The sequence below is a fragment of the Kogia breviceps genome, chromosome 14, assembly GCF_026419965.1.
Source record: "Kogia breviceps isolate mKogBre1 chromosome 14, mKogBre1 haplotype 1, whole genome shotgun sequence".
Taxonomy (NCBI): domain Eukaryota; kingdom Metazoa; phylum Chordata; class Mammalia; order Artiodactyla; family Physeteridae; genus Kogia; species Kogia breviceps.
In genome coordinates, this window is record NC_081323.1 from 23,033,447 (window position 1) to 23,059,914 (window position 26,468).

General features: G+C 43.8%; 1 protein-coding gene across 20 annotated transcripts in view; it reads right to left on the reverse strand.

The window, feature by feature from the left end:
- PHF20 (PHD finger protein 20) overlaps positions 1–26,468 on the reverse strand; it is a 134,894-nt gene that overhangs the window by 32,596 nt on the left and 75,830 nt on the right. For 19 of the 20 annotated variants that reach the window (XM_059037977.2, XM_067013666.1, XM_059037978.2 and 16 more), the window contains one exon: positions 11,941–12,219. The exons of the other annotated variant lie outside the window; for it this stretch is intronic. In XM_059037977.2, coding sequence (XP_058893960.1) covers positions 11,941–12,219 — 279 coding nt within the window. The remainder of the gene's footprint in view (positions 1–11,940; positions 12,220–26,468) is intronic. 20 annotated transcript variants of the gene reach the window in all.

Genomic DNA, 26,468 nt, shown 5'->3' on the forward strand with positions numbered 1-26,468 from the left:
GTTCTGGATCCTTGAGACAGAAAGGTCCAGATGCAGGATATAAATTGCCAAATGCCAGGGCATACCCAGTCATCACCTAGTATGGTAGTTCCTTTGGGCTTCTCCAACAACAATCTTTTTGCATTTCACATTTTGTAAAACAGCATCACAACCTTTAGGGAACCCAACAGGCAGTTAACAAAAGGATGGTGAAGTTCATTCCATACAAAAGATTCCCGAAGACCCTACGTTACTCAAACTCACATGACTAATATTTCCAGAAAATAAAGGCATAATGAACACACTTTCATTGGCCTACCAGCTTTGAAATCATGTGGGTGATGAATTTTGTCAATTTGGTAGGATTTGTATTAATTCAAATTTTATACATAACCCTTTTTATATCATACAACTTCAAACTGATCGACTTCAATTTTGCATAAAATACATCTACCTTAACATGATTACCACTTTACAGAGGAGGAAGTGAAACTCAGAGAAGCTGCAAGATCATATAAATTGGTGTATAGAAAAGATGAACTCAGACCTATGGGTCTGAGGACCTGGGCCATGTTGTGGGCCCTGTGCACTGTCCCTGATACAGGAAATGAGCACAGGGCATGGATCTGCTCTACAGTTCAACACCACCACCACCCTTTCCCTGGCTGTGCAGATTTTGCTGGGTGTAGCCGAAATCGTGGATATCTCCCAGCATCTCTTCTACCCCTCCTTCACTGTGCAGCATCTAAGGGATTTGGACAGGACTGACTTCACACTCACTTAAATTTATAAAAGTAATCCCATGCCCCTTGTCACAGTCATAGACTTAGACAATCTGAGCCTGGGCCAACTGGTTCATAAGGCAGGGACAGGAATGGAGTAATCCAACCCGAACTCGGGACTCTGGTCCAAAGTTTATTAAAAGGGTATGCTCTTACTTTCTTGTTAGATTTGAATAAAGCAGCATGGAGTCTTAAATGATACTGGCTTCCATCCTCTGACCACAAGGGTTTAACCTGAAAACAGCACTGAGAGGTGAGACGATAAGACAACCAACAGGCCTGGAGCAGTATACCTCCCATAGACTTCCCTATTACGTGAACTAACACATCCCCTTTATTGTGGAATCAAATTGAATTGGGTTTCCTGTTACTTGTAACTAAAAGCATCCCAAGTGCTGCAGCTGGTCAGAAATATGGTCATATTAAGCTTTAAAGAGTCCACTCCTGAGGCTTCAATTAGAGGAGTAAGCCCTGAGGATAAAAAGAAGAGATATTCTAGGAAATTGTTCTATAGAAACCTGTGTTCTCTAAACACAGAGGGAAGAGAGAAAGCATTCATAGGCTCATCCTGGCTTCTGGCTGAAGACTGTAAAGTCACATGTGGCCATAGGTGACAGAGCTCACAGGGAGAACTGCCCAGCAGGGACTAAGCTAACCCAGGTGAGTCCCTGAGCAACAGGGGCAGACAGGTGACAAGAGGCAGAACTCACTCACTCGTTCGGATTACCCATGTGCACAGAAGTCTCCTACAGGGAGGCACTCCTATTCCCCACTCCAAAGCCCAGGGCCCAGGGCCAGGGCATCCTTCCGTGGAATCCTAAAAGAAAGCAGAGCCTAAAAGTGAGAGTATGTGTTCTGCAACTAGATTCAAATTGTGGCTCCACTACATGCTAGATGTGTCTATACTGGTTCAAGTTAATCCATCTCATCAGCACCTCAGTTTCTAATCCATAAAGTCCTCACAATAGTACCTGCTTCACAGGGTTTTTTTTTTTTGAGGATTACACAAGACAAGACAAGTAAAGGACTTGGAACAGTGCCCAGCACAAAATTAGCTGTTCTTATCTCGTTTGCGATACTCTCTCCCTGGAAGGTGGTACTCGTCTGTGGTCAGCTCTCTCTCTGAAGAGCTTGACCAATTGTTCCATGACCCACAGAACACACACTTGGCTACAGAGCTTCTTCCTGAATGCCCAGACTTGGCTGGACAAAGAGCAACTTCCATCAGGGCTCTGGATCAGAGAGCAGCTTGTCACCTGAGGAGGGCAAAGCTCTTCCAGATGGCCACTTGTCCTCTCCTCAGGCTGCAGGTGCCCATCAGGAGAAATACCAGAGCCCTTCTTGCTCCCTCTATACAGCCTGCTCCCTATTTCTCCCTCAGATCACTATGTTATGATAGCAGAAGGACATCAGACTGCTGCTTCCAGGAGGGAAGAGGAAAAAAATGACATCACCCTCTCCTATGGGAGAACTGCTTATACACCACGAGCACTGCCACGTGCCAGGGACAAGCAGTGACCAGAGTCTGTTCTGACCTATACAAGGGGAGGGCAACTCAAGGGCAGAGCAGGCATGGGTATGATCTTGGGAGGGATTTTCACCACCTATCAGAGGAAACGGTCTCGTGGCCTAACACAATCGTTTCACTTTGTTTGTCTTTCTTTCTTTCTTTTTTAAAATATTTATTTATTTGGTTGCGCCAAGTCTTAGTTGCAGCTCTCGGGCTCCTCAGCTGCAGCATGTGGGCTCCTTAGTTGTGGTAGGTGGGCTCCTTAGTTGCAGCTCGCCAGCTCCTTAGTTGCAGCATGTGGGCTCCTCAGTTGCAGCTCGCCAGCTCCTTAGTTGTGGTGTGTGGGCTCCTTAGTTGTGGCATGCATGTGGGATCTAGTTCCCGACCAGGGATCGAACTCGGGCCCCCTGCACTGGGAGCATGGAGTCTTAACCACTGCACCACCAGGGAAGTCCCTCACCTTGTCTATCTTTCCAGCCTCATCTCCAATTAGTCCCCCACCATGGATCCCACCCAGACACTGGCCCAAAGGGGCCCTCCAATAAACCCCTCCCTCAAGCCCTGCCTTTTTCTACCTTGGCTCATATGGCAGAGACTGCCATGCATTCTCCAATACCCACTTCTCCCAAAGGGAAAAGAGTACACTTTCCAGCTTCCCCTGAGTGAGGTGTGGCCACGTACAGATGTTCTGGCATATGGGATACGAACAGAAGTGATGTGTGGCACTTCCGGGCTGTGCCCTTAAAAGAAAAAGGCATGCCTCGCCTTTCCCTTCGCAGCTGCTGAAAGACAGGCAAGGTGGTGAGCGATCTTGGTCCACACAGAGAGAGCAACACCTTGGGCTGGTGGGGCACTGAGGAGGAAGCTGGCCCTGGACACCTGCTCAGAGCCACAGCAGAGCCACTGTGGAGAGCCTGCAGTTTGACCAAAGACAGAAATAAACCTCTGTTTTAAGCCACCTTCTTTGGTATTCTCTTTAAGGCACCATAATCTATATCCTAATTAAGCTCCTATTTCTCCCTTCCCTTTTTTTTTTTTTTTTTTTTTTTTGCGGTACGCGGGCCTCTCACTGTTGTGGCCTCTCCCGTTGTGGAGCACAGGTTCCGGACGCGCAGGCTCAGCGGCCATGGCTCACGGGCCCAGCCGCTCTGCGGCATGCGGGATCCTCCCAGACCGGGGCACGAACTCATGTCCCCTGCATCGGCAGGCGGACTCTCAACCACTGCGCCACCAGGGAGGCCCTCTCCCTTCCCTTTAAGGGGAGAGGGAACGGTTCTGTGAGAAGGCCAGTCTAGAACCACAAGAAAAGATACAAAGAATTGTCCACTCTGGTGCTCCAAGGCTCCTTTCGGCCTAAAGCCAAGGTTTACCCAGAGTGGTAATACGAATGAAATGGATGTAACAATAGGTAATGAGCACAGGTGAGCCTCCCTTTGATCCTCAAATATTCTTTCTGCAGCAAACCTCTACTCAGGACTGAACTCACCTATGCAGAATCAAACACAAGCACCAAGGAAGCCTAAGCTCACCCCTGGAAGAGAATTTACTAAATGGATTCTGGTATTCTATGAAACCTCATTTGGAAAAGCAAATCTAAACTGACGTTTCAAATTAACTTATGTGACTAAAGGCCTGGCTGAGGGAAGAGGAAACATCTGAAGGCCAGAGTCAGAAGGGGTACCTTAGGGACAGACAACCATGACAGTTTGTTCCTCTCAATGCCTCTGAACTTTGTTCTGCTTGTTCCCAGCATAGGGATCCCTTTCCTATTCCCCTGCCTTCTGGTTCACCCCCTATCTACCCTCACACTTTAAGGCCTAACTCAAATGTCACCTCCTCCTCTCGACATCCCAGCCCCTGCTCTTCCGGCAAAATCTGAATCTGTGTTCCCACGACACTTCACACGTTCTTTACATAGAACTTAGTAGTTCTCACTGTAACTGTTTATGTGCTTTTCTCCCCACATGTAAGAGCCCTGCCTCATTCATACCTAGTCCTACATCATCATTTTGGAAAGGAGGAAATCCGATCTGTGAAGAGCTCAGATCACAAGTGAACAGGAGCAGAATTGCTACTAAGATAGAGTCTGTGGACTTCAGACCAGAACTGCTTCTCCTGCCTAACTTTACCAGCAGGAAAATGGTTGGGGGGGACAGACCAAAAAATAAATCTCTGCAGAGCATTTTCTGATCCTACTGGACCAGAAGCCCCAGAAATCTCCATCTGAGAAATCTATTAGAACCCAAGTTCCCATAATCAGAGTACTTGGCATAAAGGGAGTACTTTTTGTTTGTTTTTTTTTGTTTGTTTTTTGTGGTACGCGGGCCTCTCACTGGTATGGCCTCTCCCGTTGCGGAGCGCAGGCTCCGGACGCGCAGGCTCAGCGGCCATGGCTCACGGGCCCAGCCGCTCCGCGGCACGTGGGATCCTCCCGGACCGGGGCACGAACCCGCGTCCCCTGCATCGGCAGGCGGATTCTCAACCACTGCGCCACCAGGGAAGCCCAAAGGGAGTACTTTTTTACAGTAATTGTCCCCAAATAACTGTCCCCAATTACAGTACAGTAATTGTGCTGTCCCAAGCAGCACACATTCTGTAATATTTTGATTTTCACTTAAGCATAGCGTCAAGTTCACACTGCCTGTGAACTAGGACACAAGCTGCCTGGTGTCAGAGTCTCACCTTGAAACATCTCCCCAGTTGAACTCCCCCCACTGTCTGAAATTCCACCCCTAAAGATAAGAGCTTTCTTAGAAGCTGAGGTGAAAACTAGATGTGCTGAGAGAACAGATGATCTGTTTAGCTGGTTTTATTCTTTCAAATCTTAAGAAATTTAGTCATCAGATTAATCAAGTACCCAGCAAAACCAGGAGGAATGGAAGGAGACTCTGATGTGAAAAAAGTGAGGGCAATGCCTGGAACAGGGGGTGCCTTCTGGAGGGCTGGGGCCTATGGAATATGCTGAATATGCCTCTGTGTTTGCTCTCATTGATATCCAGCAATGAGATGAAGGCTGAACATGTCTACTGACCCCAGTTCACAGATGGTGACAACAGAGGCTCCTGCTGGTTAGTGGCAGAGGCAGGACGAGTGGCCAGGTTTTTAATTTCCCAGCTAGAGCACAGCAAGATGAATGGTCTAGTTTGCTTCAGCCTGGGAACTGCTGGCAATCTCAGCAATCAAGCCTGGGAGAGCTGTGATATCGTCTGCGTGGTCTGTGTCCACCTGACATGGGGGTGTAGGGGGGGAAATGTCCCTTCCTGGCTGCACAAACCTGCTCTCCATCTGAGAGGGTACAGGAATGACCAGGCTATACCCCAACATGAGTGAGAGGCCTGTGTGGTACACTCTGCCACCAAATTGACCAGTTTTACAAAGGACCAGCAGGGGGGTAACAAGTTAAAACACAGGGATTTAAAATACCCTTCTGTTCCCCCTAAAGCATTTTATAACTGTCCACCCCTGCCAGCCTGGTGAGTATTCCCATAGCAGAAAACCTGGCAGGCAAATTTCCCCAATTCACCAAGGGACTTCCAAACCCCAGTGAAAGGGATCCTTCTGTATTGAGAGAGAATTTTAGAAATCCCATGTCAGTATATTGGTATGAGACCCAAATGCAGTACATAAAAATAGAAAATCACTCACTCAGCTTTCTTCATTTTATCAAAATGGCAACACCTTGTCTATCGGTTTTGCAGCTTATCAGAGGTCAGCTGAGTTTAGAACTCAGCTCTCTGACTGCCTGGGTTAATGTTTTCACTAAGAAAGATCTAGTATTTATTAAGAGTATACTGTAGGCCAGACATTGTGCTAAGCATTTTACATTAGGTCATTTAATGTAACAAAGTTCTGAGATAGGTAGGTATCCCCATTTCACAGATGGAGAAACTGAAGCTCACAGTTCTTTGCCCAAGGTCACAGAGGAAGCAACCAGTGGAGGCTAGATTCAAATTCAGGTGTGCTGACTCCAAGCCTGCTCATATTACTCAATACAAATCAAGACCCGCAAGTATAGTTAATCAGGAATTCCAAAACCAAACAAGAGGTCTGCACACCCTCTTGTGCGGGAACACCCACCCTGTACTCAGGGCAAGGTGCCTCCTCAGACAATTACCATGATCATCTGTTATAATCACCATTCGGATAAGGAAACAGAACCCCAGCACCCCAGGAGTCTCCTTCCTGCCCCACTTTCAGTCATTCATCCATCCAGTACAGTGGATAACCACTGTACTGACCTCAAACATAACAGATTCATTTTAATCTGTTTTTGAACTTTATATACATATCTACCATACCACATATATGAGTTTATGTTAGCTTCTTTGGCTCAACATTATATTTGTGAGATGTTGATGGGTACAGCTGAAGCTCATTCACTCACTGCTGTATAGTATTCCACTGTATCAGGACACCACAATTTATTTACTCGATTTATTCTTCACACATTTATTTACTGTGAATAAACACTTGAGCTGTTTCCAATTTAGGGCTCTTAAGAACACTGATGCTTTGAACATGTGTGCATATTTCAAAAGAATTTTAAATGCCTAACATAAAGACCTTCCCAGCGTTTTGGGGGGGGGGGGCAAGTAGTTTAACCTCCATGTTACATACTAGAAGATGAGGGATTTAATCAATACCAGAGAACTTTGAGTGGCAGAGCTGGGTCTCAAACTCAGACCTTCAGGCTCTCCGACCACTGCTCCTTCCTTCCTTCCACCACAGCACTGAAAAGGGAAGGAGGAGGGAAGGGTGCAGACTACAGTCAGAGGTCAGCTGACCAGAGCTAACCAGCAAGCCAGGCCAATCCACAGAGAGAGGGGCTCAGAGAGAACTGTCCTCAGAGCAGACCAAATCCCTCACATCACGGTTTCCTCTCTCAGGCTGTCCAAAAATGGCGCTGTGGTGGGAGCCCAGCAGAAACAGGGGAAGTTTGTAACAATTCCGACTCTCATCTAAAAAGTACAAAACAAACGTTTTTCTCCTTGAGAAAAACAAGGAGATAATCACTTCAAATTCCTAAGACTGGGCAAACTTATGTCAGATAATACCAAAGGCTGGTGGGGATATAGACAAATCACAGAGCTGACAGGAATGTTGAATTCAGAACCACCATTTTCAAGTACATTCTGGTACATTAACTAAAACCCTTCCATCTAGCAATTCCTCTTCTAGGTAAATACTCAAAAGAAATGTTCACGCACAGGGGATGCGTACACAGGCAGTCCCTGAAGCATCATCTCTAAAAGTAAAAAACTAGAAACCTCAAAATGACCCTGAGTAGGAAGGGGTTAAAGAAACTCTGGCATACTTAACTATTGTTTAAAAAAAAAAAGTTACACCTACAAGGGGGGATGGGCATGCCCCAAACCCCACAATACACCAGCTGAAGAATCAGTGAGATCCACCTACAGGTTTCAACCAGGATGAAGAAGAACATAATGCTAAACAAAACGCAGCAAGTTCCAAAAGAGTTAAGTATAATATGGTACTATTTATACATATTTTTAAAATACTCTATCATTTACCAATATAAATGTTAATAACACTCGAAAATACTATATGGAGAGGAGGGATAAACTGGGAGACTGGGATTGACATATACATACTACTTTATATAAAATAGATGACTAATAAGGACCTACTGTATAGCACAGGGAACTCTACTCAGTACTCTGTAATGTTCTATATGGGGAAAGAATCTAAAAGAGTGGATATATGTATATGTATAACTGAGTCACTTTACTGTACAGCAGAAACTAACACAACATTGTTAATCAACTCTACTCTAGTAAAAATTTTTTACAAATACTATACATTATTTCTCAACATATATGCATGTATTTGGGAAAGCATAAAGGGAAAGAAAGGAAAAGCAATTCAGGGGTTTTGTACCTCATCCTAGTGTTTTGTTTCCCTTAAAAAAAAATCTGGGGCTTCCCTGGTGGCGCAGTGGTTGAGAATCCGCCTGCCGATGCAGGAGACACGGGTTCGTGCCCTGGTCCGGGAGGATCCCACATGCCGCGGAGCAACTAGGCCCGTGAGCCATGGCCGCTAGGCCTGCGTGTCCGGAGCCTGTGCTCCGCAACGGGAGAGGCCACAGCAGTGAGAGGCCCGCGTACCGCAAAAAAAAAAAAAAAAAAAAAAAAATCTGAAGGAAATACGGCAAGATGTTAACATTTTTTAAGTGTAGGTGGGGTTTGGATACATACATGTTTGCTATATATAATCCTGTGTACTTTTCTATATATTTAAGATATTCCAGAATTTGTAAAATAAAAGACTAAAATAAAGTCACTACAATATTTTTTACCTATCAGATGAGCAATAATTTAAAATTTGATAATACGGATAAGATTGTAAAGAAACTGATGTGCATAACCAGTTGGTGGGAGATTACAAACTGGGACAAGCTCTTTGAAGGGTGATTTGGCATCATCTATCAGAAATTTAAAATGCATACCCTTTTCCCAAGCAAACCCCACCTCCAGGAACTTACTGCATGAATTTATTTGTACACAGAGCAAAGTAATCTTCAGGAAGGTTTACTTTGCTTTAGCACTTGGTAAGAGTGAAAAAATCGGTGAATCATAATTTTTTGTAGGAAAATGTTTAAAGTCCAGTACACCCATACAATGAAATAATGGCCACTGTCAAAATGAGGTAGAGCCATGTATCTATACTGACATGAAATGAAGGCCAAGGTATCTTTAATGAAAAAAGCAAGCTGCATATGATACCAACTGTATAAAAAGATATTTTCTATTAGACATAATAGAAATGTGCAGTTTGGATACACACAGAAAATATCTGAAAAGTTATAAAAGAGTTTGTTAAAAATAGTTATATCTGCAAGGGAGGTGGGGCTACTAGTGGGAGGGAGGCTTTTCCCCTTAGTATTCTTTTGTATGGATTTTACAGCAATCGTATGTCACTTTTATATTGGGGGGGGCATGTACAAAAACTATAGATTCTAAACTTAGAGCCACTGAATTGGAATGCTGTAAAGCAGGGTCCAATAAATCTGTACTTTTAACAAGTCACCCAGTGACTCCCAAGCAGCTGAGTTGGCCACTGCTCCAGGTGAGACCTGGGCCAGGTGACACATGGAGGGGAGGAAAGGATCTCACTGACAGGTCTCTCTCAAGTTCTCAGAAATAAGCTTGCCCCCAGAATGAACCATGTATTTATTCAATGGCAGAGAGATATAAACTTATCTAAAGGACACAGAATGGCCACCAAAGCCAGTGGGACTGGCCAGTAAGACTTTATTAACATCCCTAAGGAATCAGTGGCCCTAATAAAACAAGCACTGCCCAGGCAAGAGGATGCTCCCATCTAACAACTGAGCCTGTCCTTTCTTCTTTGTGCCAGGAATACCCACAACCAAGAGCATCAGGCAGAATGAGACCTAGGTTTCTTTTTTATTCCCCAGAAGAGAGGCATTCGATAAATAGTCATTGAATGAACAAGTCAATCTATCTTAGCCTGAGGCATTTCTAACTCCAGTGCTCTGCTCCAATGCTCAATAAACAAGGTCTAAGCTAGACAGAGGAGTTTTAATAGCTGTTGGCTTCGTTTTAAATAAATAACTGGCACCTGGCATTGAGCATCGTCTACTGCTATCTGATTCAGACCACCCAGCTTTGAGAGATATCCATCCACTGGTGGGTACCTGAGCAGGACTCTGGTGAAGTCACTAAGGTGGAGAGTGCTGCCATGCCCTGCAGCCCACATGGGGAGCCCCTCCTGGGTTACTGGCCAGCTGGCCTTCCTCAGGCAGCTCCTTTTAGCTCAATACTTGGGCTCGCCAAGTGCACAGCTAGACTGCCTACAGCTAGTAATCGAGCTGCATGGGCCAATTCTGTGGCCACCAGCCATATGCAGCTACTAGCACCTGAAATGTGGTTAGTCTGAACTGAAATGTTCAGTAAATGTAAAACACACACTGGATTTTTTTTAAAATTTATTTTATTTGTTTATTTTTGGCTGCGTTGGGTCTTCATTGCTGCGGGTGGGCTTTCTCTAGTTGTGGTTAGCAGGGGCTACTCTTCGCTGCAGTGCGTGGGCTTCTCATTGTGGTGGCTTCTCTTGTTGTGGAGCACGGGCTCCAAGCGCATGTGCTACAGCAGTTGTGGCACGCGGGCTCAGTAGTTGTGGCTCACAGGTCCTAGAGCACAGGCTCGGTAGTTGTGGTGCACGGGCTTAGTTGCTCCACGGCATGTGGGATCTTCCCAGACCAGGGCTTGAACCCATGACCCTGCATTGGCAGGTGGATTCTTAACCACTGTATCACCAGGGAAGTCCCAAAATACTGGATTTTAAAGGCTTAATACAAGAAAAAGAATCCATAATAGCTTATTAAATAGTAATTTCTATGCTGATTACATGCTGAAATGATAGTATTTTGGATATTTTGAGTTAACAAAATTTATTAAACGAAATTTCAGGGACTTCCCTGGTGGTCCAGTGGTAAAGAATCCACCTGCCAATGCAGGGGACATGGGTTCGTTTCCTGGTGGGGGAACTAAGATCCCACATGCTGCGGGCCAACTAAGCCCACACGCCACAACTAGAGAGCCCATGTACTGCAACCACTGAGCCTGCGAGCTCCAGAGCCCACACACCACAACTAAAGAGAAGCCCACGTGCCACAACAAAGATCCTGCATGCTGCAAATAAGACCCAATTCAGCCAAATAAATAAATATTTTTTTTAAAAAGAAAGAAGTTCCACCTGTTTCTTTTTACGTTTTAAAATGTGGCTACAAGAAAAAGTTACAGGCTGACTCACATTATATTTCTAATGGATAATGCAGCACATATGACTAAGAAACTGCCACTTGACACATTATGTCTTCACAGCCTGGCTAAGAACTGACCTCTCACAGGGTCAGAGATCACCTTAGTCTGCATGGCCCTGACCTGCTGTTTGAAACCCGACTCTGTACTCCCTTGGGAACACTGTCAGATGTCCCAGGAGTTCCATATACCATCTAATGCCTATGTATTTTAACAGAGAAGTTCAAGACAAAAAATATATAGTGATGTTACAATTTCAGGTAAAATGAAGCTGGGAAGCTTGTAGAATTTACTGGAAACTCATTAATTATTCTGAAATTCCCAAGAAACATGTAAGTTTTCAATTTCTGTAAGTTTTAGAATAAGATGTGAACATGAGATTTTATGGTAACCCTTACTACCACCACTGTAGTTACTGTGTAAAATAAACAGTGTTGTTAGAAAATATCTTCGGTTGCAATTATGACGAAATTGGACCCAGAAGGAGAATCCCACATCACCTCTTAGTTCTTCTGTTCTGTTAGCAGGGATGGGATGACTGCACCCATACCGTTCTGAGCACTAGTTCTGCTGGCTTCTAACAGAGCTCCCTTTCCTTGACTGTTCCCACTCCATACCAAGAGTACCAAGACCTTCAGAGGCTAAGTGACTTTCTCAAGGTAACTTGAGCAGCAAGAGGTGGAGGTAAGAATGAGCGTCAAGTATTTCTACTTCCTCCAAGAAAGCTACAACTCCACAAGGCAATTCCTGAGGATCACTTGTCATTTTCAATTTTGAGGGATTCAACTGGACCAGACCAACCTAACACCCGCTTTCTGTATCAGTCCTTCATGATACAGATACAACCCAGTACCAAAATGCTTACTTGGGGAACTGGCCGAGACCCGCTTCCTGGTCAGGCTCTCCTGGCTGGCCTTGTCTGAAGCTGAAGAGCCCCTCGTCTGGACATGCCTCTTTCCTGAGTTCTCCTCTGGCTCTGGTGACTTCTCCATTCCGTGGAAATACTTCATGTGATAGTGCAACAGTTTGGCTTTGCGGAAAAATTTTAAACAATCCACAACCTTGCACCTAAACTTGTGATCTAGGTCGACAGCTGGTGCTTTAGATGTCACAAAATCATCTGTTTTCTTACAAGTATTTGTTACTGAAAAAAAAAACAAACAAACAAAGATCCCTCATGCTTATTCGAACTATTACAATACATGCATTAACACAACACATGGCAACAGAGAGTGAAAGAGCAGCATGCATATGTAGACGGAGACATCAATGACTACTGCTGTTTGAAAGAATGGTGTAACTTCAGGGTAAATAACACTCAACTGTGATTCATCTTTTGAAAGAAGAGATCAACTTTTTTTTTTTTTCTTTTTTAAAGCAGCCACACAAGTTCTCAGGGTTTCAGAAGAACAAGGGAAAATCCTAAAAAAAAAAAAAAAATCAGGGATCCAACCTAGCACTTGTTATTCATAGGCTGGACCAGATTCAGACTTTCTACCATCCCGATACCTTTGTGTAGACAAGACTAGAGAATATTCTGGTGGGACCTCTTTATGAAACTGAAAGGATCTTACAATGGTTTTTGCACAAGGAGAGTAACTATTACAAAGCTTTTAGTATTGAGCTTTTGAGATTTCACTACCGTGTACTCTGATCAAGAGGATTCAGAAAAGAGGAGGAAAAAAAGACAAACAACTGACTGGAGCTGGAAGGCATGTGGAGAACTCGGAGAACTCAATGATCAAATTCAAAGAGACAAAAAAAAGTCTGACACCCTCTCCCCAAACCAAATAAACTGAAGGCAATGGTCTGTCATGAATCAATGACAAAAAGTAATGCTGTCACAAGGAATTCATGAGTGTTAGAAATTCAGCTTATTGAAGACTCCCTTCACAATGCCCTCACCCTAATGAGAGCAATCACCTTAAACTCAAATCACTCCTACTATACAGATTAAGTCACCCAAGAATATCCTGAATGGACGGAACTTTCTTGAGTGAATCAAATTTTTCCTAAATGCAATGACACAATTTCCATTAGAAGCGAAGAGCATGCTGAACTTTTGGTAAATATTATGATTTCTTTTTCAAGTACCATTCCATAATCAGAAGGAATTTAAAAAATTATTAAAACTCAATCTGAATCATCCTCTACATTTCAAAGTCAGCACTAGGGTATGATTACAAAACTGGTAGGCTTGGGACTTCTCTGGTGGCACAGTGGTTATGAATCCACCTGCCAATGCAGGGGACATGGGTCCGAGCCCTGGTCCGGGAAGATCCCACATACCACAGAGCAACTAAGTCCGTGCGCCACAACTACTGAGCCTGCGTTCTAGAGACCATGAGCCACAACTACTGAGCCCGCACACCTAGAGCCCGTGCTCCGCAACAGGAGAAGCCACTGCAATACGAAGCCTGCACACCACAATGAAGAGTAGCCCCCGCTCGCTGCAGTGAGAGAAAGCCTGCATGCAGCAACGAAGACCCAACACAGCCATACACACATACATACATACATACATACATACGTAAATAAAACTGGTAGGTTTGATGATCTGATGGATTCTGTTACATAGGCATTTAAACAAGTAACAAATTATATACACACACACATCCCAAAGCATAATGCCTTAAATCACTTTCTATCCATGACAACAGACATAACAAAGAGGTTCAAATCAGATACAGTTAAGAAAAAGTAACATGAAATGAAATAGAATACATACTTCTCATACAAATAGTTGTACAGGAAAAACAAAAGTCAGTGAAGAAATTCAAACCTCCAATACATCCTAAAATTCTTTCTTAAAATACGAACAGTTTCTGTGGAATTCCCTCCCCTTCGGCCTATTAAGTTGAACCATATGAATTTGCCATTTTTGTAGGTTAGATATTGGCCATTTCATATGGTCGAACCTAATAGTTCATTTTCCATATGACAATGTTTCAAAAAATCACTGCAGAAAACTCCACTTACCACTGTGTGAACAAAGCTAAGGTGGTCAGAGAGCATCAACCCTGACTACTATCACCTGAGGACTTCAGCAGTCAAGTTCAGCTACAGTAAACTCAGCCATCCTTTGGCTTGTGTTTGAAGCCCCGTTTGTGATCAACTTATTTATAATAGAAAAGAAGAATGCCAAAATACAAATACCTTTGAATTAAAAAAAAAAAAAGTTAAAAATAACGAGAACTTTGAACCAATTCCATGAAGAATTGCCACTCTTTCTATTTAAAACGTTTGCACCCTTGTGTACACACACGGGCCATTTGCGTAAGGCAAAGACAGGATGGTGGTTAAAAGTGTGGGTTCTGCAGCTGGACAGCCTGGTTCATATCCTGGCTCCTCTAATGACTCCTCCTGCCTCCTCAGTTTCCTCATGCGCAGAATGGAGATAGAAATGACAGTAACTACTTCACTGAGTTGTAAGAATTAAATGAATTACGTGCAAAGATTCTAGAAAAACATCTGGCACATAATAAGTGTTTGATAAATATCGGCTCTTATTTCTATACAGTTAACATTTTGTTCAATATCCTGGGATAAACTAGAATGGAAAAGAATATTTAGGCATTGGGAAGCGCCGGGAAGAGGCCTATGGGCCACTGGGGGACTCCTATCTTCATGGAGTTAAAGTCTTCCCCCCATCTGAGGAGCAGGCGCCGAATCCCGCGCAGGCCCAGCACATGGACGCCATAACTGCGCACTTCAACTTCCCTCCTGCACCTGAGGAGCCCCTGGCCCTGGAAGGGGCCGGGGCGGGCACACTCGCCGACTCCAGGTGTCATCTCTGCCCAGACTGAGGGGGCACGGGGACCCCAGGAGAGGGCGCCCAGCTCGGCCTGTCGAGTGCCAGGCAGGCTTCTCAGAGAAGAAACCTTTGAGCTGAGGCCTGAGGGATGAGTAGTATTTCTTATGCCCCAGGGAGTGACGTGGGGTGGGAGAACCTAAGTCTCGGATTTTAGGAGCTTTGGACACCAGCCACCACACTGAGCTCAGAGGAGATTCCGTCTGCCTTATTGTTGTAGTGACGCTATTGTTAATGGGCTGGAGACTTTAAAGACGTTTAAAGTGTATCCAGGGTGCTGACAAGACAATGAAGACATGTGGATTGGAGAGTGTGGCGGCCCTGCGTGTGTAGCAGTCCCCTTGACCGGGTGTGTAGGGGGCGGGGATAGGGGAATGACCCTGTGGACACCATCCTGGCAGGAAGGGTGGGGTCCTGGGGGCTGAGATATCTTGCCAGGCTGGAGAGGAATATCCTGGTAGGAAGTGAATCCCCAGAGTCTGAGATGGGGAGAGAGGGGGCAGAGTCAAGGACAACATTTTAATGCCAAGATTAGGTGCCTGGGCTGTAGCTTGAGGGGTTCTGTCAATGAGACTTAGCCTGAGACTACATTGGGTCTTTGTTTTCAGATAATAGTTTTCCTTTTAATAAAGACCAGTAGAAGTTTAAAAAAAGAATATTTAGAAAAGAATGTATATATGTGTATATAGTATCATTTTGGACTTAAGAACAAGTGGGACCGATGAACAGCCTTCCAGAAATTAACCTGCTCACAGCAGAAGGGCAGAAGTCACCATCACTCCCAGCTTCACTGCATGCTCATTCCAGAGGCAGTATGGTATAATGGAAACAACCCAACTTTAAATCCCAGCTCTACCCTTCATTAGCTGCATAAATAACCTGTGTATGGTTTTTTTAAACTATTCTTATTATCCAGGTTCCTATCTATATAAGGGAATAATACCACCCATTTCAAAAGAGTTGGAGAGAGGGCTATAAGATTTGGCACAAAACAGGCCAAGTATATATATTATTTTATATATATTATTAAAATATTATATATAAATAATAATTTATATATATAATATATTATTAAAATATATTATTTTATATTATTTCAAATATAAAATAATCTTGATAAACAGGCTTATGTCATTTATGGAACATGGCAAGAGACAGATACTGGGTTGGCCAAAAGTTTCGTTCGGTTTTTTTCCGTAAGATGGCTCTAGTTACACTTGTCTCTAACTTCATACGAAACAATTTTGTTAGATTGTATGTGACAGCTGTCATATCAGCATGCATTAAAAAAAAACTTATCAAAATTGGTGAATTTTTGTGTAGCCATTTTTAATATTGAAGATGGGAAAAAAAAGCAACATTTTCAGCATATTATGCTTTATTATTTCAAGAAAGGTAAAAACTCAACTAAAACGCAAAAAAAGATTTGCGCAGTGTATGGAGAAGGTGCTGTGACTGATCAAACGTGTCAAAAGTGGTTTGGGAAGTTTCAGGCTAGAGATTTCTCGCTGGATGGTGCTCCACGGTAAGGCAAACCAGTTGAAATGAGGTTGATAATAATCAAATCAAGACATTAATTGAGAACAATCAATGTTATACCACGAGGGAGATAGCCGACATACTCAAAAGATCCAAATCAAGCGCTGAAAATCATTTGCACCAGCTTGGTTATGTTCATAGCTTTGATGTTTGGGTTCCACATAAGTTAAGCAAAAAAAACCTTCTTGACAATATTTCTGCATGCGATTCTCTACTTAAACGTAACGAAAACGTTCCGTTTTTAAAACAAATTGTGACGGGCAATGAAAAGTGGATACTGTCCAACAGCAGCCCCCAACCATTTTGGCACCAGGGACTGGTTTCCTGGAAGACAATTTTTCCACAGACCTGGGGTGGGGTGGGGGGAGTGATGGTTCAGGCGGTAATGCGAGCAGCAGATCGCTCACTCGCCCGACGCTCACCTCCTGCTGTGTGGTCCAGTTCCTAACAGGCCTCGGACCAGTACCAGTCTGCGGCCCGGGGATTGGGGGCCCCTACTATACAATAACGGGGAACAGAAGAGACCGTGGGGCAAGCAAAATAAACCACCAACAACCACACCAAAGGCCGGTCGTCATCCAAAGAAGGTGATGTTGTGTATATGGTGGGATTGGAAAGGAGTCCTCTCTATTATGAGTTCCTGCTGGAAAACCAAACGATTGACTCCAACAAGTACTGCCCCCAATTAGACCAACTGAAAGCAGCACTCGACGAAAAGCGTCCAGAACTAATCAACAAAAAACGCATAATCTTCCATCAGGATAATGCAAGACCACCTGTTTCTTTGATGACAAGGCAAAAACTTACAGCTTGGCTGGGAAGTTCTGACTCATCCACCATATTCATCAGACACTGCACCTTCGGATTTCCATTTATTTCAGTCTTTACAAAATTCTCTTAATGGAAAAATTCCCTGGAAGACTGTAAAAGGCACCTGGAACAGTTCTTTGCTCAAAAAGATAAAAAGTTTGGGGAAGATGGAATTATGAAGTTGCCTGAAAAATGGCAGAAGATAGTGGAACATAAGGGTGAGTACGTTGTTCAATAAAGTTCTTGGTGAAAATGAAAAATGTGTCTTTTATTTTTGCTTAAAAACCAAAGGCACTTTTTGGCCAACCCAATATTACAATTATCAACCAGAGTGAAACATTGCTTTGACCAGCCTTCATACGCTCTGGCTGGGAGACACATCACTCTGTAAGTATTCAGTTTTGTCTACATCCTACTGGAAATGCAAAATCCAAAACCAACCACAAGATTCCTAGCATGGCCGTTCAGTGGGATTATTACCCCCACCTTTCAGGACATCTTACTTTCACTAATTCAGCCTCCCCCAAATTTTTTAAAATAATTATATTACATGGTGCTGGACAGTACACCAAGCTTGATCCACCAAAATCCTGAACTTTGTCCTGTTTGTCTTTTTAAAACACAAGTGCATTTCCATTTCCCCCCAAAGTTTTATCAAACTATACGCTGGAAGTTACATTTAACCCTAATAAACTCCATCTTATTATTTTAGTCCAAGAGTTTTATAACTCGTTTCTGTAATCCTATATATTCTTAGGTCTTTATCCAAGCTGTTGATAAAGATCCTGTAGGACAGAGCTGAGGACAGCCTTCAGAACAAGCTTCAGGCTGACACCAATCAATTAATGTACACTCTGGGTAGAGTTACATGAACCAATTGAACTTCACCTGTGCAGATTACCAATGCACTCATATATCTATTTCCTCCTTGTCCATAGATAGACTTTTTAAGTGATATGGTCAAACTATTTGCTGAAATAAAGATATACCTAGTCTGACAATGCTATACTAGACCCCTAAAATTCATATGGTGAAACATAATTCCCAATGTGATGGTATTTGGAGGTGGAGCCTTTGGGAAGTGATTAAGTCATAAAGGCAGTACTCTCGTGAATAAGACTAGCGCCCTTATAAAAGAGACCCCAGAATTCTCCCTTGCCCGTTCCTCCATGTGAGGTTACTGTGAGAATATAGCTGTTTATGAACTAGGAAGCTGGCTCTCACCAGACACAATCTCCTGGCACCTTGACCTTGAACTTCCCAGACTCCAGAACTGTGAGAAATACATTTCTATTGTTTATAAGCCACCCAGTCTATGGTATTCTGTTACAGCAGCCCAAATGGATTAAGACAGATAGTCTACCAATCCAGTAAGCCTCTCAAAAGGAAATACGTTCAGTTTGGCAGGATAAAAACTCTTCCCCCTCAAAAGCAAAACCCTTGATTCCTCACAGGTAAGCAGAAAGTGGAAACAGCTGGTCCTCCAAAGGTAAACAAGCTTGGCACTCAGGCGGCCTCCTGCCTCAGAGGTGGTACTAGGATCACAGAGGCTCAGGTAAACAGATAAACTCCCCAAGAGAAAAGACACTACCTGGTGTCACTGTCATGAAGCTCCTGGCCAAACCAAGAGCTCTTTTCAAGATGGCAATGTTAATAAGACAAAATGAGTTGCTGGTTTTTGTCTGAAGGAATAAGAAAGGCTTGAGAATTATGAATCTTCAACCACGGAAGTTCAGGAAGTAAGATTCCCCCCATAAACTCAACTCAGTGAAGTATATATATAACTCATTGATATGCAAGCCCTTCTGATTATAAGCCGTAAATATAACCTACCTTGCAATGTGGAGAAAACACAATCAACACAAGCATCAGGGTGAGACAAGCAGCAAAGAGGGTATAAATTAATTGTGGATAATAGCCTGTGACAAAATCTGATAAACTACACAATTAACTGTAACTTCAGGGACTTCCATGGTGGTCCAGGGGTAAACAATCCATCTTCCAGTGCAAGGAGCACTGGTTCGATCCCTGGTCAGGGAACTAAGATCCCACATGCCGCAGGGCAACTAAGCTTGCGCACCTCAACGAGACAGCCCGTGTGCCGCAAACTACAGAGCCCACGTGCCCTGGAGCCTGCACGCTGCAACTAGAGAGAAGCCTGCGCACTGCAACAACGACCTGGCACAGCCAAAAGAATAAGGAAAATAAATAAATAAATAAATAACACAAATATTAAAAAAATATATATATATAACTTCAGACTCACAAATGAAGAAGTAGATCAAACACCTCAAGACTTAAGTAACTGCTCCTTTTTCATGAAGGTCTTGCAAACTGAACCCAAGAAATTTTTTAGAGATATGAAAAATTGCATTTTCCAGACTTCACAATTTTATCCTAATTTTCCCATATGGCAGCCAAATGAGCCCTCTGTATGCACAATGAAAACTATCAGTTCAGCCATTGCAGGCCTCTGGCATACCTCTGCCACATGCAAACCAATCCCTGTTCAGCCTTCAAAGGCCACCTACTTGTATGATGCTTTTACTTTGGTCTCTGAGCAAAAAACGTTCTATCCTGCCTTCTCTGAATTCCCATAAGTACTTCATGGAAAATAAATCTTGTAGTATCTGTCCCTTTCTATTTGTATTACAGTTAGTTCTGTTCATTCCTTATTCTAAAATATTGAAATGAGGAATGTGCTCCATTCTTTACTCCTACAATACTCATCTCAGTGTACTACTACTTCAAACAAGAGAGATAGCCTTTCCAAGACAGTTTCCTTATCATTAAATGGGAATAAAAATACTTATTTCACAAAGCTCCCACATGTTTCCATGAGGTACTGGAAGAGAAAGCCTATTACTAACTGCAGTAGGTTACTTGAACATTAGCCATCATCTGGGTTGGCACTGACTTCACAGTTGTTTGCTTCCAACAGAGTTATGCATAATCCCAGCCAGGGATCCAGGTACCAGGGCACGACCTGACAAAATTTAACATCTAACTGCCCCACTTTATTAATCAAACACTGAGGTGTTAGCGGTAATTAATAAAAGCACAACAGGAAGAGCAAAATGATGCAACCAGTAAAAATGTTTTACATTTTAAAAGTAACAATTTTAAAATAGAATATGCACAGCATAACTATGCTAAAGAAAACCCTCAAAAGAAAGTTTCAACAAAACAAAATTATATATAAGAATAACATAAAATAGTGTATTTTTTGTTTAGAATTGTAAGAATATAAACAATGGTACCCATCTTGCATATGAGATTTCAAGGTAAAAAAAAATTGATTTTTTTTCCTATTCTTCCACGTTATAATACCCATACTATTTCACAGTAGAAAGAATACAATTCTTTTATATATTATATTACACTCCTCCCCAGAATGGTGTTCCTATGACAAAAGAAACATGGTGATGGAAGCACGGTCAAGCAACCAGGAGAGTCAATGGTTGCCAAAAGGGCCTGCTGGGCCACAGTCTACAAAAATCCCAAGTCTCACACACAGTGTCTATTTCCCAATGGGAGGACAGTTCATTTGGAACATACGTCACTGATGGCACCAGCTAAATGACATCATCCACTCTAGGGATACTATGGTCCTCTGTCAACATGAGAGCAGTTACTAGGTGACAAAGGGCAGAAAATATGTAAATAAAATCCTCCAGGGAGTGGGACTTCCCTGGTGGTCCAGTGGTTAAGACTCAGTGCTCCCAATGCAGGGGGCCTGGATTCAATCCCTGGTCAGGGAACTAGATCTCACATGCCTCAACCAAAGATCCCGCGTGCCACAACTAAAGACCCGGCACAGCCAAATAAATTAAAAAAAAAAAAAAAAAAATCCTCCAGAGAGCCTGGTTCAAAAGCCAGGGGTAATCAAATTATCCTTGGGATAGAGGGTAAACTACTGAAACAAATTTATTTTTGTTTTAGAAAGTAGTATGGAAATCAGTATTTGCAAGTAGTCATGGGTATTACCATTTAAATGCTGTGTTCTTCCTCATGTTGAACAGATTTTTGTATGGAAGAATTGAGGCAAAGCATAGAGCTCTATCCTAGGCTCCCAGGCTCAAAATCCCAAGTCACCCTCTGCTCTTGCCTCTCCCAAATTACTATTATACCTTGGTATATGAGGGGAAAAATGGTCCACAGAATTTGAATTTGCTTTTAATAATGGCATAACTCTAAGGAATGTTCTTTTTTTCGGGGGGGGGGGTAGAAATAGACTATAAAACATCTCTTAATAATCCTGCCTCCTGGTATTCATGCCCATGTGTAATCCCCTCTCCTTGAGTGTGGGCAGGACCTATAACTTGCCTCTAATAGAACAGGCAAAGGTGACAGCATGTCACTTTCATAATTACGTTATGTAAGATTGTAACACCCATCTTACTAGCAGGCACTCTCCCTTGCGGGCTAGATGCAACAAGCTGCTATGTTGTGACCTATTCTATGGAGAAGCCCATGTGGCAAGGAACTGAGAGCGCCCACTAAAAAACTATAGCTCTCAGGACTTCCCTGGTGGTGCAGTGGTTAAGAATCCGCCAGCCAATGCAGGGGACACGGGTTCGAGCCCTGGTCCAGGAAGATCTCACATGCCGTGGAGAAACTAAGCCTGTGCACCACAACTACTGAGCCTGTTCTCTAGAGCCCACGAGCCACAACCACTGAGCCTGTGGTCTAGAGTCCGCAAGCTGCAACTACTGAAGTCCGCACACCTAGAGTCCGTGTTCTGCAACAAGAGAAGCCACCGCAAAGAGAAGCCCACGCACTGCAAGGAAGAGTAGCCCCTGCTCACTGCAACTAGAGAAAGCCTGCACGCAGCAACGAAAACCCAACGCAGCCATAAATAAACAAAAAGAAAAGAAAGAAAGAGAGGGAGGAAGGGAGGGAGGAAGAAGAGTATTTTAAAAAAAAACAAAACTGTAGCTCTCAGTCTGACAGCCTGCAAGGAACTGAATGCTGCCAACAACCATGTGAGCCTGGAAGCAGACCCTTCCCCAGTAGATTTTTCAGATGAGAACACAGCTCTGGCCAACCCCTTGATTTCAGCCTTGCAGAGAACCCTGTTAAGCTGTGCCTAGACTCCTCAACCCACAGAAACTGTGAGAAAATAAATATGTTGTCTTAAGCTACTATGTTTGTGGTAATACTGTCACACAGCAATAGATAACACAGAGTAGGATCAGAAGCTCTCTCTTTTCTATTTGCTGGGGCAATGCTTTATACTTTCCCTTTTATGATAAGCACATATCACCTTTATAATAAAAAAAGGTTTTTTTTGTTTGTTTGTTTTTGCGGTACGCAGGCCTCTCACTGTTGTGGCTTCTCCCGCTGCAGAGCACAGGCTCCAAACACGCAGGCCCAGCGGCCATGGCTCACAGGCCCAGCCGCTCCGCGGCACGTGGGATCTTCCCGGACCAGGGCACGAACCCGTGTCCCCTGCATCGGCAGGTGGATTCTCAACCACTGCGCCACCACGGAAGCCCTAAAAAAGGTTTTTAAACTATATTTTCTGAAACTTGGCTTAGAAATAATGTCCTATATAAACCCCCCCCTTTATAAAAATTTATTTTATTTATTTATTTTTGGCTGCATTGGGTCTTCGTTGCTGCACGTGGGCTTTCTCTAGTTGCAGAAAGCGGGGTCTACTCTTTGTTGTGGCGCACAGGCTTCTCATTGTGGTGGCTTCTCTTGTTGTGGAGCACGGGCTCTCGGCATGCGGGCTTCAGTAGTTGTTTTGTATACCCATTGCCAGTACCTCAAAACCTCACAGTTGGATTCACTCTGGCTGGCAATACTCAGTCTGGAATTCTAAGCCCATGTCAATCTAAGCACCATCTTGCTTTCCAAACTCGTCTCCCATTAATTAATCCACAATGAGCCCTCAACAGCTGCCCCAGCCAATTGCTGGCCCCAGCAACTGCTTCATGCTCTCATAGCTTGTACCTCTGCTCAGGCTGTGCCCGCTCCCTGCCATTCCTCACTGCCTCAGCCAAGTCTTTACTTCCACTCAGACCCAGCTCACTCCGAATGCAGGAAGGCATCCAGATGGCCCTGGCTCTCAGGGACCACATGCTATCAACTCCTGGCACAAATGACTATCTACTGCACCCCGCCTTTAGCACTGCGGATCTGCTCCTGGATCTGCTGTCTGTCACTTCTCCAGACAGAGGATAAGGCTCATCGTCTTGTGTTTCCTCAGTAGTGACCCCTAATGCAGTTGGTATTCTTGTCAACAAAGACACCACATGACCCCAGTAGTTTAATACTTTTTGACAGGTACTTGAAATTCTATAACGAATAAAACTTTTTTCAGGTCTGTGAAGGAATAACTTTCTCAGCTGTAAAGCAACAGAAAGCAATCAAAGAGAAATGTAAACAGATTTAAATATTCAGTTAGTCTAATCAAATGTTTAGAATAAAAAAATAACAAAATGTCCATAAACAGAGGAACAGTTAAATCGTTTATGGGAAGTCTGCACTATGTAATCCTAGTCAGTCATTTAAAAGAATGAAGTAGGGGCTTCCCTGGTGGCGCAGTGGTTGAGAGTCTGCCTGACGATGCAGGGGACACAGGTTCGTGCCCCGGTCCGGGAAAATCCCACATGCCGTGGAGCGGCTGGGCCTGTGAGCCATGGCCGCTGAGCCTGCGCATCCGGAGCCTGTGCTCTGCAACGGGAGAGGCCACAACGGTGAGAGGCCCGCGTACCTCCAAAAAAATTAAAAAATAAAAATAAAAGAATGAAGTAGCTCTGTACTTACTGATACTGATATGGATAATCTCAAGATACACTGTTAAATGAAAACAGGAAGTTGCCCAGTACATACTGTATGACCCCGTGCATGGTTACAGAGGGGGAAAAAGTTATTATGAAAATGCATAGAGGGACTTTCCTGGTGACACAGTGGGTAAGAATCCACCTGCCAATGCAGGGGACATGGGTGTGAGCCCTGGTCCAGGAAGATCCCACATGCCGCAGAGCAACTAAGCATGGAATCTGGTTGAACATATACAGGAATTCTTTCTATTATTTTTGCAATTTTTTATAAGTCTTAAATTATTTCAAAATAAAAATGTCTTCAAAATACATCTAAAAAATACTTTGAGGTCACAGAATAGCTATGTGTGAGGAAAGCAACCCTGCCAAGGCTATCCACACTCAGCCCTCACAAAAATTACTAAGCATTTATTCCACAAGATGGCAGAGCTGCCTCAAATGCCAGAGCTGCTCCATATGCAGCTAACGCCCCTCTTCTGCTCTAGACTAGATAGTGTTGCCTTCCCAGCTCTTCCTCCTGCTGCCCAAGAGCCTCCTTCACACTAATTTCTCAGATCATGACTCCATCCCAAGTTAGAAGTTCCAAGACTGGCACCAGCCCAGGACAGCAACCTCTAAACAGTGACTAAAACAGCAGCATCCTGGCCTCCAGGGGCCTCGCTGGATGTTTCTCAGGATGATCCCGCCCTCCTTCCTGCTTACTTACATAACGCATTCCTGGTGAATGAGTTCTCAACAACCCCCCCTCTCTCCCAGCAATCTTTCTGGATGTCCTGTACTCACCACTAAGCCCATGTTCCAAAAGAAACACAAGGAACACCATTCAGTTTCCAGATCAACACTTCCTCCCCCGTCAAATTAAAGAATTCCAAAGGCACCACACTGCCTGGAGTACTGACATCACTTGTACCACACACTGCTCTTCTTAGTAGGCCACCCTACTAAGCCTCTTACTCAGAGTATACACTCTGCTTTAACAAGTGCCCTCGAGAGCACTGCGAGTTCTGTGTCACATACTGTGCAACCTCTCTAAAGGCAGGGACTGTGTTCACATCACCTGATTTATATAGCACCCAGCATCTCATCACATGGCATTAGGTATTCAGTCAGAAGATGGGAGTCAGAATGACTCCTATTAGGAAATGTGCTACTCTAACTCTGGCTAAGTTACCCCTTCTTGCCAAGTACTAGGCTCTTCTATAAAACAGGGAGAATTAATAGTGAAAAATTAGAAATACCTTAAATGTCTTTCAGCAGTGGATCGTTAAATAAATTATGGAATACCCACCCAACAAAATAAATCATATGTAATCGTGAAAGAACTATGAACTGACATAGAAAAATACTATAAATTAAAATGACAAGCCATTGACTAATATAAGAATATGATTCTATTATTGCGTTTTTAAAAAGCTACATGGGGGGGCTTCCCTGGGGCACAGTGGTTAAGAATCCGCCTGCCAATGCAGGGGACATGGGTTCGATCCCTGGTCCGGGAAGATCCCACATGCCGCAGAGCAACTAAGCCCATGCGCCACAGCTACTGAGCCTGCACTCTAGAGCCTGTGAGCCACAACTACTGAGCCCACACACCACAACTACTGAAGCCCGTGTGCTCTAGGGCCCATGTGCCACAATTACTGAGCTCACGTGCTGCAACTACTGAAGCCCACGCGCCTAGAGCCTGTGCTCCACAACAAGAGAAGCCACCACAATGAGAAGCCCACCCACTGCAATGAAGAGTAGCCCCTGCTCGCCACAACTAGAGAAAGCCTGCACGCAGCAACGAAGACCCAACGCAGCCAAAAAAAAAAAATTTTTTTTAAATAAATTTATTTTTTAAAAACTACATGGGTACATGTATGTTTGCATATGTGCAGAACCATGTGTGGAAGGATGGAAGACCACACATCAAACTGTTCCATGGTTCCTTCAAGAGTGAGAAGAGTAAGGGAGGACTTTCACCTTTTTTTTTCCTTTTACTTAGTTTTCATTTTTCCTAGCATATATTGGTTTTGAAATATGCAGGGGGAAAAAAACAGTAAAATGACTCTTCATAAAATAATTTTATTTATTTATTTATTTATTTTTGGCTGTGTTGGGTCTTCGCTGCTGTGCGTGGGCTTTCTCTAGCTGCGGTGAGCGGGGGCTACTCTTCGTTGTGGTGCACGGGCTTCTCACTGTCGTGGCTTCTCTTGCTACGGAGCACAGGCTCTGGGCACAAGGGTTTCAATAGTTGTGGCACGTGGGCTTGGTAGTTGTGGCTTGCAGGCTCTAGAGCGCAGGCTCAGTAGTTGTGGCGCAGACTTAGTTGCTCCACAGCAGGTGGGATCTTCCCGGGCCAGGGTTCGAACCCATGTCCCCTGCATTGACAGGCGGATTCTTAACCACTGCGCCACCAGAGAAGCCCTAATAATTTTTAAATAAGGGTCCTAACTGCCT